The sequence below is a fragment of the Ursus arctos genome, unplaced genomic scaffold (assembly GCF_023065955.2).
Source record: "Ursus arctos isolate Adak ecotype North America unplaced genomic scaffold, UrsArc2.0 scaffold_19, whole genome shotgun sequence".
NCBI lineage: Eukaryota > Metazoa > Chordata > Mammalia > Carnivora > Ursidae > Ursus > Ursus arctos.
The window spans coordinates 24,279,961-24,296,314 of NW_026622863.1; the positions used below are offsets into that span (position 1 = coordinate 24,279,961).

At 32.1% G+C, this 16,354-nt stretch overlaps 1 protein-coding gene across 7 annotated transcripts in view; it reads left to right on the forward strand.

The window, feature by feature from the left end:
* Nucleotides 1–16,354, forward strand: part of NFAT5 (nuclear factor of activated T cells 5) — a 112,227-nt gene that overhangs the window by 50,600 nt on the left and 45,273 nt on the right. For 2 of the 7 annotated variants that reach the window (XM_026495118.4, XM_026495119.4), the window contains one exon: nucleotides 12,487–13,045. In XM_026495118.4, the coding sequence (XP_026350903.2) occupies nucleotides 12,487–13,045 (559 nt within the window). Of the gene's footprint in view, nucleotides 1–11,974; nucleotides 13,046–16,354 lie in introns of those variants that run through there. The other 5 variants (XM_026495120.4, XM_057314206.1, XM_057314207.1 and 2 more) reach the window with 5 other exon arrangements.

Sequence of the window (16,354 nt, forward strand, 5' to 3'; positions counted from 1 at the left end):
AATATGAAATGCATAAAAATGATGACTCTTGATGTAGTTAATTCTTCAGAGTTTTGAAGGAGCCGGATTGGCTGCTATCAGGTATGAGGGCCTGGTGGGAACAGACTTCTAGTTCTGCTATAAAGGTTTGTGTTTCACAAGTTCTAAATCAATTTAAATTTTAAAATTTAGAGGCTGGGCATACAGGTGTTCATGTACATTCTTTATTACTTAATTATTTAAAATGTGTTTCTCAGATTCGCCAATCTAGATTTTTTCCCTTTACATATTACCGAGGGAATGAGTAAACGTGATGCTGCTAATCCACAATCCAGAATATTGGATAAAAGAGTATCTCTCAAACCTTTTCTGCCTTTGTACTATTCACACTTTTACATACTCCCATCATTAACGTCTTTTTATCGGGTAAGTTCCAGGTTTGGGGCTGGGAGAAAAAGGGCTTAACTTCTACACAACTCCTCCCCTCTCCGTGGGCCAAGTGTCAAAATCTGGGAGATATAGTTGAGAATCACCAGTCTGAAATTTGTACTCCTCATTTTTTGAAGACCTCTGCTTTTGTCCCACTAGAAAGGTAGTTAAGAGTTTGAGGTTTAGAAAAGTAGTTAAGAGTTTGAGGTTCAGTATGTGAATAAGTTTTAGAAATACAGACTTTCTGAACAGTATTGTAGGTTCTCAATAGTTAAGACAGGAGTCATTTTCCTAACACAAGAAAGTTATCCAAATGAATTAATGGCATTTTTGGCAAAATAAGGAGTTGCTCAAGATATGCGACTATGAAAGGATTCTTTTGTTTGATTTTTTTTTTTTTTTTGAGGAGGTGACATCCTAAAGTATAGGTTATAAAGAACTAAAACGCAAGTATTATTTAGAACTAACACAAACAGTTACACCAGAGTTTGGGGAGTTTTTGCAAAGAGATATGGCAAGCATTTTTCTTAAGTAACAGCTTTATTGATAAAAAAACTCATACCAATCAACTATTTATTTATTTATTTAAAGATTTTATTTATTTATGTGACAGAGAGACAGCCAGCGAGAGAGGGAACACAGCAGGGGGAGTGGGAGAGGAAGAAGCAGGCTCATAGCAGAGGAGCCCGATGCGGGGCTCGATCCCAGAACGCTGGGATCACGCCCTGAACGGAAGGCAGACGCTTAATGACTGCGCCACCCAGGCGCCCCTCAACTATTTTTTAAAATCTACTTGTATGTTTATAGTTTTTAATCCTTAGATTTACTTCATTTAGTTAAAATAGGAAGCCTTTCACAAAAGTGAACAATAAACTTTACTCTTCATTTTAAGAAATCAGTTTATTTTCTTATTCTATCCTAGATTCTTTGTCTTCATTTTGGGATATGGCATTATGTTTATTTGTATCAAAATATGACTTTGCTAAGGAAACTGTTTCAAGTTTCTTTAAAATTTTTATTCTAATTCTTGAGATAAAGAATGAATTAAACCATAAATATTATTGTTTATGGTTATATAGTTTTATAATTCAGTGAGAGAATCTTAAGAATAACTAGTTAGTGATTCTTTTGTTAAAATTGCTATTTTACTTTCAGTAATTATGTATTAATACTTTTTTAAGAAGTAATACAGTCTCAGGATACTGATACTTTGTGGCAGTTTTTAATATGTATAGGTGTACATACAGATTAAGCATGTATATTAGAAATACCAGTTGAGTGTCTCCAATAATTAGATCACTGGAAGTTTTTAAAGGCTGTAATTTTAGTTAATAACTTTACAGGAAGTGATCCATATGATAAACTTTGCTGTTGGAAGAGACAGACTTATTAAATAGTGCTTTGAATTTTATGCCACAGCTGTTAATAAATCACAGGTACCTAACAGGTATTTTCTGTACTGAAAGAACTTAATTTGAATGCTGTTTATATTGGAGGAGAGGATGCCAGAGAGCTAAATGTCCTGTTATCAAAGAACAGTTATGCTTTCATTTGTTTTAGACATCTTAATCATCTAATAAAATCATAGGAATTTCTGGGGCTCCTGAGTAGCACAGTCGTTAGGTGTCTGCCTTCAGCTCAGGGTGTGATCCCGGCGTTCTGGGATCGAGTCCCACATCGGGCTGTCTCTCTGTCACATAATAAAAATAAAGTCTTTAAAAAAAAAAACCATAGGAATTTCTAAACCATCCATAACAACGGAGTAGTAAAAAAAAATGAGTTGAAGAAAATGTTATCATTTTTGAGTTCCTACTGTGTAATAGAAATTGTGCTGGACAATTTGCATATCATCATATCTCAGTTCTTCCAGGCACAAGATACCTCTCTTCTTTCCTGCTGGCGTCTAAGTTCTTTTCTTCTTGCGATTGTACTTCAGGGAATTGTGTGCTATTATTTCACTTAGATAACAGTAGTTCCTGGACTAAACAGTGTGTAGGATATCGAGTTGGGAAAGTCATATGCCCCTTTAATTCTGCAAGTTTCAGGATCTATAAAATTGGAATATGATTTCTAGGAGAAAATTAAATTTTAATAACAGTGATTCACAGCCACAGAATTATATAGTGCATTGAATTTATTATAATTTATTTACTAGTGTTAGGAAGTATTTGCAGTTATGTAATTTGTATTTTCTTGAGTTGAATAAATTTTGAGGAGCAAATTTGCTTTTGATTGCTGTCCTAAGTTAACTAGGTCAACATATTTCAGAATTTGAACATTTGTGTAGTATACTATTCTTAAAATTAAACTCAAACCTCATTAGCAGGAAAGGTGATTCACCTATGTAACCTATGTATTGATGTTGTGAGCTAAAATGTGAGTTGATCTTGGTTATTCCATATGGTCGGTGATGTCTACTTTTTCTAGACAACTGGACCACTTCCAGAAGGAAGTCAGATTCTAGTTACACAAATGTTGCAAATAGGCTTCTTGGGGCGCCTGGGTGGCACAGCGGTTAAGCGTCTGCCTTCGGCTCAGGGCGTGATCCTGGCGTTATGGGATCGAGCCCCACATTAGGCTCCTCAGCTGTGAGCCTGCTTCTTCCTCTCCCACTCCCCCTGCTTGTGTTCCCTCTCTCGCTGGCTGTCTCTATCTCTGTCAAATAAATAAATAAAATCTTTAAAAAAAAAAAAAACAAAAAACAAAAAAACCTCTATTCTTCATTCTTTTTACTGAAATTATATTGTAAATCTAAATGTATACATTTATACATATAAAAACATGTATGTATGTATGTATAGATTTATGTTAACATCTGCATTATTAAAATGAAAAGCATAAGCAAACTTGGGACATAATGATTAATTCAGAAATAAGTAAGAATTCAGGAGGCCATCTGTATTATAAATTATCATTGACAAAAAGTGCACATGCCTGTTTTTGATTTATTCCTAAAATGTTTACCTTTCTATTGTCCTCTTGATAATTTTTAGCAACAACTTTATAAATATTTTTATTTATTCTGTTTCTGATGGGAAAAGCACATTTTTATATTACCTGAGTCTGTAGATTAGCATTTTAAAACTACTCAGTGATTCTCAACCTTCAAGACAAAATACATGCATAAAATCGTTACTATTTTAATGTATTTTGTACAATTTCACATTAATAAATTAATGGACAGAACTGGGCTTACTTTCTTATATCACCAATAAGATTGATAATATAAATAAAAGGTGTTGCCATACCAATTGCCATAAGTAATTGTTTTATAACAATTAGTTGTATAGGGGCACCTGGGTGGCTCAGTTGGTTAGGGTTAAGTGTCTGCCTTCAACTCAGGTCCTGATTCCAGAGTCCTGGGATTGAGCCCTGCGTCAGGCTCCCTGCTCAGGAGAGTCTGCTTCTCCCTTTCACTCCTCCGCTTGTGGTGTCTGTCTGTCTCTCTCTCTTATTCTCTCTCAAATAAATAAAAATAAAACCTTGAAAAAAACCAGTTAGTTTTACAAATAATACTAATGAAGTTGTATAAATAGTACTCCAGCTAGGGTAGGAATGAGGAGAATGGCTTAGGGTAGGTCACAACAAAAGATTTCACCTGTTTCTGTTATATTTCTTCTCTTAAAAATAAAAACATGTAGTAAAATGTTAGCATTTGTTAAAATATGAGCAGAGGAAGCATGGTATTAGTTTTAAATATTTCATAATTTAAAAACACCATGTGGCAGATGATTAAAATAAGTCAAAATGTTCAATGAACTGTGCTCTTAAAAAGTAATAAAGATATGAGATATATTAGATACTTGATGAATTTATTTTTGACATAAGTGAGGGTACATTACCTTTTCATCAATAAATGCAAGTAGATGTCCATCAGTAGTATTTATTTAGCCCACTGAGGTAAAATTCATTCCTTCACGAAAAGGTGTTATTATCAATGAAATTAAATAGATAATAACTGAGAAAGTACCTCAAAGTGCCAGGCCTGCACAGGGATAATCTGGATGTAACACACACACACACACACACACACACACACACACACACACACGTGCGCGCGCATATTATAGTTTTATTTCTATTTATTTATTTTTCCCACATATGAAATACAATAAAATTAGTACGGGTTTCGGAATCATAAGGATCTAACTTGAATCTGATCGCTATCATATCATTTGGTCAGAATTTTGTGAAGGTTAAAATAAATTTGTAATATTGCCCCGTAACTAGACACTAATACCAACATTTTTTCTTAAGGTTTTTATAAAGATAAGTATGTAGAATACTTAACATTACCTGACAATTAGTGATCATTCAATAAACATTGACTTTTTTCCCACATGAGTTTCTCCTTTCATTTGTAATGTTTTAAAAAGTAGGTCTTATTTTTATAAAAATAAGCTTTTTAACCTTATTTTGCCTCTTTCTTTCCATTCTCACCCAGTCTGTTTTTTACCTTTGAAATTTTGCCTGTCAGCCAAGATAGAGCCACACATGGACCATAGTATTTACATTATGACTTATTCTTTCATGTTGATACTCTCTTAATGGGAGCCCTCGTATATGAAAGAGACATTGATAGATGATGATGAGTCATGGGGAAAACAGACATTTCCCATAGGGATGATTCCAAAAGGTGACTGTTCAAGAGTTCTAAGTCCTAGAATTCTCTTCCCACTTTTTTTTTTTTTTAAAGAAGGTTACATTTGCATGATCAGGTATCAAAACTTCTGGTAGAGCAGTGTATGACTTACCTTCTGTTTTTTGCTTAGACGCTTTGTTTAGTCTACAGTTGGATCTAATATCCACTCTAATCCAGACCCAGGTGTAAAACCCAAGTAATTAAATTACAAGATTTTAATGATATAAATAGTATTTTCTTTCCCCTTTTTCATCTCCTCTAAAAAAATATGAATACGTTGGACTAGAGTTGACAGGAGTACCTTTATTATTTAATCTAAGTATATTAAAATGTATTACATGATAAAGCATTGAGGTAACCTTCAGTAGCATCATTCAGAACGGTTTTTCTCTTTAATTACAACAAAGTTAATATAGTGATAATCTCTGTTTTTGTCTTAACCTAACGTTCCCTTTCAAGTAGTAAAATAATTGAATAGTTGTCTTTTTTTTTTTTTTTAGCCTATATTTCTTTTGGTCTTTGACAATGTAATAAATATAGTTACAGCTAGTATAGTTATTACCTTTTATGTTTAATCTCTTTAAGGTAAAGGATTCTTTCTGGGCTTAATCTCCTCACCCAGTATTGACCAGTGATGCTATCCAATAGTACTTAAATCACTGGATGGTAAGAAGCATCTTTCTTTTCCAACAGGAAAGGATTTAAAAACCAAATTGCATAATGTACACTTAGTACATATTTTACACTGCACTTAGATACTTAGGATTGAATAGGGCAAAAGATATATTTAAAGCATTTCTATAAATGTCAGTACACTTAAAATTTTGTGAGCATTGTGGCACCTGGGTGGCTTAGTCGGTTAAGTATCTGACTCTTGATTTTGGCTCAGGTCATGATTTCAGGGTCGTGAGATCAAGCCCTGCATGGTGCTCTGTGCTGGGCATGGAGCCTGCTTAAGATTCTCTCTCTCCTTTTCCCTCTTCTGCTCCCTGTACTCAGATAAGGTAAAAATAATTATTTTAGGAGAATTTAGATTAAAAATGGGAGAATAATTACTGTATAGTATTAGAACCCTGATTGGCAATTTGATGGACTGGGGAAGAAAAAGATGGTTTCCAATAAATCAGTAACAAGCCTTTCAGCTTCAGCAACAGTGCTAATTATTTTTTAAAATAGAGCCTCCAGGATGAAATGTTTTATGTATAAGGGCATATCTAATTTGAAAGTGAAAATTGGTAACTTTTTGAGGGGTATGAGGACGTATGTGGAAGTTGGCCTGAGAAATGAAAAGATTCTTTTGCTGCTAAAATACAGATATTTCTGGGGTGCCTGGGTCACTCAGTTAGTTAAACAGCTGCCTTCTCCTCAGGTCATGATCCCAGGGTCCTGGGATTGAGCCCTGTGTAGGCCTCCCTGCTCAGCGGGGAGTCTGCTTCTCCCTCTGCCTCTCCCCCTTGCTCAGGCTCACATGCACTTGCCCGCATTCTCTTGCTCTCTCTCTCCGATAAATAAATAAAATCTTTTTAAAAAATAAAATAAAATACATATATTTCTTTCTGCTTGAGTGTTTTGGTCAGTGCATATTCTCTTTTATTCTTTAAGGGAATTTGGGTAAAGGCACAACCTAAAAAAACCTGAGAGAAGGCATTCTGGCTTATGGATTAGATTGCATTAGTAAACAGGAGAACAAATTGGTGAATATGAGTTAACAAGAATTTTGGATAACAAATTTTTCCACATGCATTTATTTGGATGTTGATAATTTTTTTTAAAGTTTGTTTTAAAACATTGCTTATTGTGGCATGTAAGCTTATGTTGGGTGGGAAAAGTACAAATGGAAATTAAAATTGTTAAACATGTAAATTAAATGATCAACCCTACAATTTTTGTTTTTTGTTTTTGTTTTTGGTAAAATAATCTGGATTGCTTATTTTATATGCTGGGATGCTAGTTGTTTTTTCTATTAATACACTTAACTTGCATTCTAGCTTCGCCATTCAGAGACAGGCATCGTGTGGTGGGTTGTGTGACAGTGTCTGTCAATAGTGAAGACAAATAGTGCCAGAGACACTTAACCCATCCAATCTCACCCAGGGTATAGGTCGGTCTCGTTTTCAGACTTCTTCATAAGTCTTTTTTTCTTTCTTTCTTTCTTCCTTCCTTCCTTTCTTTTTTTGTTTCTAAATAGTGGATTGATACTGATTGAAACTAAAAAACTTTTGTAAAGTTTTAAAACTTTACGTTAATACTATAAGAAGAAGAAGAAGAAAAGTAGAAAATGAAGGTTGGCATGTAAGGTGTTGACAAAGCAGGTTTGCAGCCACTTTGTGTGTTCTAGATTTTTCAATCCCTTAGCAACATGAATGTTGGCCTTATAATTTTTTTCTCTCAATATCTTTCTTCTTTGATCTAAAATTATGTCCTTGTATCTGGTGACTTTTATCAGGCAAGATGTTTAGATTTGAAGTCATTGTTACCAGAAAGAAAATGAAATACTTTAAAAGGATAACTAAGGTTGAACAGTAAGTGTTTTAGACCAGAAATGTTTCCAAATATCTGGATTTTTTTAAAGATTATTTTCTGAACAGTCAATGGTTTACTCTTTCTCCGTTCCACTATTGGTTCACTTAAGCACACTTGCAAAATTTTATGGCTTTTGTTTTAATGACTTTGTTAGGAAGCTCAACTGATTTTGCCCTGATGTTGAAAAGTTATAAAATATATGTGCATATTTAAATGCTAGGTATCACATTTTTATTTTGGAAGCTCAGTTAAATGCCATTTCTGTCACACATTTTAAATTAGTGAAAGGTATTTGTTCCTTTTGAGGACTTTAAAGAATGTTTCCAATTTGAAAGCTTTCCATAAAAAGTTTAGTTAGTTCCATATAAAGTGTTATCCTTTTTTTTATGGTATTTTAAGCACTAAAATGATATGGTAATTGAAATAATTTCTGGTTCACAAAACTAGAACTGTAATAGTTCTTAATTTTAAAATATAGTTTAAGCAAGGAGTATATAAAATCTACATAAGTTTCTATATGTGATAGCATTTAAAAGTCCATTTTCATCTTTCTCATCAAATTAATAATACTTAGACATTCTAGGATATCCATGGTAGGCATTATCTGTCGCTCTCCTTATCCCAACTACTTTGAATATTCATGCTGAACCTTAATGATTCCATCGGTTCTTAAAAGAATATAATGTACAGAAGCTGTTCACCATCATTACTGGCATTTGGTCTAGTAATTGGCTACTGCTAATAAAAGAATTATTAGACTTAGACATAGAACACTATAGATGTGATACTTCCTTTCATTTACACATTTTACAACGAATGTGTTCTTTTTGAAATCTTAATTTTCATTAGTATATGTAGAAACGGTTTTCCCTTTGGTTCACCGTGCTCTCTAGTCATAAAAAAGGTTATGGTTCCTCTAGTTCAAAGATAATTTTTTCATAAAAGAAAAAAATGAAAAATATTCATGTATTACTTAGGTAAGAGGATAATTTTAAGAAAAACTTACAGCTTTGCAAAGGATTAGTAAGGGATTTAAAAGAATGAATAAACTGATGAATCACAGACCTATACCCCTGAAACAAATAATACATTATATGTTAAGTAATTGAATTTGAATTAAAAAATTTTAAAAAGAACAAATAAAATTATAAAGGTATAAAATACAAATACATTACAACTATTCTGCTTAGTGAGAAAATAAAAGCAATTATTAAAAATTTTTTTGGAGTTTTTGTACTTTTAATATGCAGCAGTGAAACATAGTCTATATATTCCTAACAGATAAAAATGGAGACTCAAAACCAAAAAAGAGGGGAAAGGTAGATAGCACATTTTATTTATAACAACTTAGAATATATAGATGAGACAGGATTACATTAGCATTTTAGTTCTAGAAAGTCAGTTAAGCTGTTTTTTGATATTTAATGATATAGTGACTGAAAGGTCTGTGTAGATATTTTAAGTACATTTAAAGTATTCCCAATAATGTTCTTGAGTGCTTTTCTGGGATTGCTTGGGAAGGAGAAATTTATGTTTAGAAATCTAAAATGTTTTGATATAATTTAATGTATTTTTAATAATATTAAGAATTTTTTAGTCTTAGTAAATTTATGGATTAATACACAAGTAGATAATTTGGCTTATATATAGTTTCAGGAAAGAAAGTTATTAGCACACTCTTTGTAGAAATAGCAAATAGCTACCTCTAAACTCTTGAGTTACTTCTAAACCCTTCCCTGAATAACTATAATGTTATTATAGTAAGATATATTTTAAGCACTTTGAGTGGTAAATCCTTTTTTTTAAACCCGATGTGTTCATTATGGGTATGTTAGTATATTTATTGGCCAATATAACTTTAATTCAACATAGTTAACAAATATTGGCTTCTAATAAATCAACTTAATAAAAAATTTAAATTTTTACTACATGAAAGGTTCTGTGTTAGGTGTTGGAAGGGTCTAAGAAAGGGCCCATAGTTTTTATTCTCTACTTCACCACCTCATTTGGCATTATTATTACACTTAGGTGATGTCTTGCTAACCAGAATGTAAAACATCTTTATGTGAAGGATTTTATACACCATTATCGTCATTATCAACGTAACAATGATATTGTTGTAAAGAGTTTTATAGTTTTAAAAAATTGTCTTACTTGTTGTAGTCTTAAAATGAATAAAATCTTGTATTCTATTTTTGTAGTTTTTTTGTAATTTAGGCTCAAACTGAGATAGGCTTTAAAAAGTAATAATATTTTTTAATTAAATGTTGCTTTCTGCTGTCTTCTGACAGTTTACGTTTTCAGTTTCATAGTTTTGTGCTAATGAACTTTTTTATTTAATAAGTATATCCAGGAAACTGCAGGTAAAATACAGAAATTGTATGTTAGGTGTCCCAAGGAAAATGTATAGACTATTTTAATTTATGTAGGGTATGAGATCACAGTTTGGCATACCTGTCCCAGAACAGACATTTATGTATGATTATATCAATTGGGTTTTATAACCATGATTACTTTAAGATTTGCAAGATAAAGTCATATATACCTTTAAGAGCATTGCTAGGCTATGTCTTGCATATTAAATTCATGAATATCACATAACTTGCTTTTGAGTTCATGATTGCTTTTCACCAGTACTTTCCATCTGTCATGGACAGGGATCCCTGAGATGTTCATATTCTGCATTCTCATGTGCATGATACTTAGATTCAAAAAGGGTGGGTGGGAGAAAGCCGCTTCATAGAAATACACGTTCACAGCATTCATGCTGCATGTTTTGTGTGTTCCACTGCAAATATTGCATGCTGCATACTTTTATTTCTCTGAAAATGAACAACACAGGCTTATACACACAAAAAAATTTAGTTTCATTTTTGCCAATAGTTGGAACAGATGGAGGAATGTTATACATACCTTTTCTATTTTTTAAAAATGATTTTTATAGTGTTTTTCAAAAAAACAAGGAAAAAACTTGTTGTTTAAACCCAAAGTGGCTACAAATCAGCTCCTAAACTGTCACTGACATTAGCATCTAGATTTTGTAGTTTTTACAAATCTTTTAAAATATTTATTTACTAAGAAAACATTGCATTAATGCATGATACAAAATTGATAAATTTTTCTTTAAATTGGAATGCAGTTTAAAGTGACTGAATTTTCCAACTTCAGCTACTGCATTTGACAAGGATACAAACTGGAAAATGGAACTGGTATCATCTAATTGCTCTAGGTTCTTTGACTTATGGTAGTTGGGAAAAATATTTCCATGTGACATTATGTAGATCACATCATTAATGGCTAATATTAATTACTATGCTCTTCAGCCTTGACAGCAGTGAAAAATTATGTGTGAATTTAGCTCTTTCAAATGACTTAAGTGTTCTGGTACATGTTTTTAATTTAAAAATAGATCTGTGGCACTTGGCTTTTGATTATCTGAACACTGGCGTTCTTACATTCACTGTTTATATTATAATCGATAAGAATATTGCAATTCCAATGACTGCACATCAGTTTTAAGTTTGATCCTACCACTTTAACACAGTGGCACACTTGGCTATAGATAAAATCTAATTTTAGATTTAAACATATCTTTAATTCTCTGTCACATGTTACCTGTTTTTAGTTGTGTGTGTGAATAATTATGAACCTTTCCATATCTTATACAAGATCAAATGGTATTTCTAAAATAGAACTGACAACTTCCAACCTTAACATTATTAGTGTGCCTTTGAGGTTGTGTTGTAAAGGGTTCAAGTAGTAGTATTTTTCAACAAGCTGTTATGCCAATTGCCACATTTTGAAAAGATCTACTTAAGTCTTTTTTGCTAGGCATAATAAATAAGTGGCTTCGTAAAAGACCTTTTTATAGAAACCAATTTTAGTGCTTCCCCAGCACTAGAATTTTTTGTTTAACTCTTTTCTATTAGGTTTTAGTCGATAAAAGTTACTGTTACTTATATTAAGAAATTCCCTTAATGGTTAAAATCAAGCAGGCCCTTTAAAGAGAGAGGAAATGAATAGTGGTAACCAATTGCTGAGTGTGTAATCAAGTACTTTGTAAGAGAAATCCATCCAGTAATCAGTTCTTACCCTACTTTTCATTCTGCCATAAAGGATGGATTTATTTATTTTAGAGATTATGTTTTGAACTGCCATTTCCAATTTCTGGATACCCTTAATGGTTAACTTCCTTATGTTCCACAGCCCAGCATATTCCAAATCAAACTTTTTTTCACTTCTATTATAGATTTTACAACAATCATAGTGATGGTACCAGTTCCATTTTGCCTCCAATTCAGTTGATTATATATTTTTTTCTATTTATTTCTCATTTTATAATTGATATCTGGAATAATCAGCAGCTCTTTTCTCATTTATTTTCTCATATTTTTATTCCAGGATTTGCCTCTGAAGCAGGGAGTGTCTGCATTAAAAATGACCTGTAGTTCTCTGCTTCATAGGTTAGAAACTTATTTTAATATTTTGTGGCTAAGCACAGTCCCACTTTTCAAATTCTATAATGGATTATTTAATTGGCATTGAATGTGGACCACAAGCATATATTTCATATTGGGGTTTTCTTTATTATTTTAAATGATTAAAATTCAACAGAACATCCAGCTGAGGCAATAAAAGCTTTATTCTTGCTTTACAGCTTAAAACATTAAATTAGATTTTTAAAAATCTATCAATTATAACACAAGTAAAATACTGCTATTTGGGCATTTTTTAAAATTGCATTTTTTAGGCCTTGTATTGCTCGAAGCATTTATATTCTAAAACTTAACCAAATTCCAACTATTCATTTTGGGGAAAAACAATCAGTTCACGAATCACATTTTCAATGGGACTGCTAGCCAGCATAGGTGAAAATATGTATAGTGTATTTACTCTTAAATTGTACACCGCAGATGCTTCTTCAGCTCCCTCCTCTTCCTCCATGGGCGGTGCTTGCAGCTCCTTTACCACCTCTTCCAGCCCTACCATTTATTCTACCTCAGTCACCGACAGCAAGGCTATGCAAGTGGAGAGCTGCTCCTCAGCCTTGGGGGTAAGTAACAGAGGGGTAAGTGAAAAGCAGTTAACCAGTAACACAGTTCAGCAGCATCCATCAACACCGAAGAGGCACACAGTCTTGTACATCTCACCACCACCTGAGGACTTGCTGGATAACAGTCGGATGTCCTGCCAGGATGAGGGGTGTGGATTGGAATCAGAGCAGAGCTGCAGTATGTGGATGGAGGATTCCCCCTCCAACTTCAGTAACATGAGCACCAGTTCCTACAATGATAACACTGAGGTACCTCGTAAATCACGAAAACGAAATCCAAAGCAGAGGCCGGGGGTCAAACGACGAGATTGTGAAGAATCTAATATGGATATATTTGATGCCGACAGTGCCAAAGCACCTCACTATGTGCTTTCTCAGCTTACCACGGACAACAAAGGCAACTCAAAAGCAGGAAATGGGTTGGTATTCACATTTTTTAAAGTTCTATCACCATTGTGCAAAACAAAACAAATCAATCAATCATGCCTCAGTTTTTGTAATTGCTCAACTCAAGTGTGCATATAAAGCAAAGATACTGATTTTATCATTGAAATACATGAAAATTCAAACTTAAAATTACCAAGGCTCACTAGAGAAAAACATATTAATAGATTTTAGCAATAGGTATCTTATTATGGATATGATTAGTAGAAAATAATGTTTTGAAATAACTTTTAAACTTCAAATGGATTTGTATTTTAAAAGGATTTAAAAATATTTTTACTCTGAGAAATAACTGGAGTGTGAATGGCTGTAGTTAACTCAAAACATTCGAAAAGGGCTAGTTTGTGTTCTTTCATGTTGTCTCCCCATATGGTTCAACCCATTTCCATTTCTGTGAGGATTTTAGACTTTTTTCTTTTGATGAAAACAAGAAAAAATTAAATTGATGGTTTGATTCTCATCATCTAGATTCATGTATTTATTTTAAGCTTTTTCTTTGATATATTATGCTGACATTTAAAAAAATAAATATATCACTAATTTTTTTTTCTGTGATTCTGGGTTTATGTATTGGAAGGGTGACAGAACAGGTCATGGTACATGTTTGAGTTTTCATTCATCTCTGCCAGTTCACAACACTCAACTATAAATATATATCTGCAAATAAATATATTTCAGTGGCTATAGTACAGAGTATTTGTTGCTATAGTACAGAATACTATGACTTATATTTAACTTTTTAATTACTTTAGTACTTTTATCATATTTAATTGCTAGACTTTTTAAATTAGATTTTCCTATAGTACATTCAACGTAATTTGATAAATTTTAACTCAGTGAATTTTGAGAGATTATTTTTGGGAGGCAGAATATGGTCCTTTAGTTGATCCAGAACCACCTACAATTTCAGGTTGTTATAAAGAGTGATGGAGAAGCTTTAGTTTGGTTTACTATTTGATGACATCATTCATACCTTTTAAGTTAGAGATCTGGTTGAGTACTACAGAGAGTATTTTTAATGTATATTAAACTTGTTCTTAAATATTCTGTCAGTACATCTTTTAATAATATCTACCATTTATCTACCATTTAAGCATAATTATTCTATACTGTTTTCTTTTTACCTCTCATTTAGAACTCCTTTGGGATGATGTAGTTAAATAAAAATAAACATTTAAATGTTTTTTTCTTTTTAGAAAGTCCAGATTAGGAAATTATCTTTAAAAAAAAAAAAAAAACACACAAGATATACCCTTTCCTAAAATGTTGCCATTAGCAGAGTCAATTCTAGAACATACTTGTAGAAGTAGTACCTACAGAATAATGCTCTGAAACATAGTAGCACAGATTTAAAAGGCTCATGTATATCTGTCATTAAATATGGGTATGTGTTTATTTGGACTTCAGTGCAAAAAAATTTTTTTAAGTTCCAGAAGAGAGATTTTCATTTTTATACTGAAATAAATGTTAAAGGTCCAAATTGACATAGGATTAGTCAACACATATAATTTGCAGTTCCTATTAAAGAGATAACTTGACCTACATCTTTTCTGCTTCTGCTTTTGTATAATAGATATATCTTAGAAATGATTTGAGGTTACCCAGGGAAAGTATAATAACATTTGTCAAGACAGAATCTCTCATGAAATAATTCATGGAACAGAAATTCATCAAGCAGCAGAGGAAATGTCCAGCTTCTTAGGTAATGGAAAAATATTTGGCACTAGCAAATAGAAATGATGGAAGAAGTTTTCATTTTGAATTTATAAGAACTATATCAAGGAGAGGATAAAACCTTATGTAAATATATAGAAAAACAGGCTTTTCAAAGCAGTTACTAAGAGAATCTCAAGCTAACGTCCTATATTCTTCAATAAGAAAGGTGTTAGAAACATGAAAGAAATTTAGAAATCTTTTGAGGAATAAGGTATATATAGCCTTAAATCTAATGTGCCATAAATTTACAATTTATATAATGCTAAATTATAGGAAATATACTCTCAAATATGTTGTATACAGCAGTTTGTTGATCTTCAAGATGGAAATAGCATTTTTGTATAATTAAAATGTTATATAAAAGTTAGAGTTTACTAAGAAAACAAAATCATTTGAAAAGGAACTACTTGGTGTTTAAACATTCCTAGCCATGTCATTCTTAAATTCTTCAACTAAATGTCCTGAGAATCAGTAGATATTTCTAGAAATTAAGACATGATGTCATCTGGATGTGAAACCCTTTTTAGGCATTTTGTAGTAAAAATTATTTTTTTGTGACATAGATATGTAACACAAAAGAATTAGAATGCCATCTTAAGACTTCTGAAGAGTATGCCAAAACAGTGGTTTTACCTTTTAGATGTCGTTTAAAAGTAGAATCCCAATTAACTGCTGTTTTGTTTGTTCTTAAGCCATCATGCTTTAAAAATTAATAATTTCATTAACTACTTTTCCAAGAATTAGTTGACATTTTCATTGTTTTATGTGTCTAAAGATCTAAATGTATATCTATTCCATCTTTACATTTAAGCCTTAGAGAATAAAGATAGTTTTGAGGGCTTCTAAAAGTATCATTTCAGAATTTGTGTAGTTACATGGACTGTTCTTCTTTAAGAATATGTATACTTGTCAACTTACTTAGCAGTCTTCATCCCAAATGAAATATTTTGTTTTACTGAAATGTAAAACTCGTTTTCATCTGTTTATCCTCATAAATATTAGCTTCGCTAGCATAAGTGAATATAAAAACTGTATCTTGCCAAATTCATTGACATATGCTAAATTTTCCTTATATTTCAAATTAAGTGTTCCCTTTTCTTATAAAATTAATAGATTTTAATTACAAACATTTGGGAAAATGCAGAAAAATAGAAGAAAATAAATAATCCATAATCTAGTCACTCAGTACAACTGCTGTTAGCATTTTGCTGTATTTCCTATTCAGTGAATATTCGGAGGGTGTTTTTACATAGTTTCTGTAAGTGAATATTTTTGCTTTGATCTTAAAATAAGTGAAAAATGATATAATTGTAGGTTTTCATAGATAAGAGCAAATGTATTAAGAGCACATTGTATTGAAAGCAAATGTTTGAATTTCTACCCAGAATGATGAAAAGCAAAATAGGATTTTTGTTGCCCATTGTTTCAGTTTCAACTCTTTGATTCGTAGAATTTATTCTTCTAGGGCCTTTTAAATGACACACGGGTAATCTTTGACTTACATCTGTCAGCTTATGTGAATGGCATTCCTTGGCCAGTTAGGATCCAGTCTTTCTCATCTTACTTTT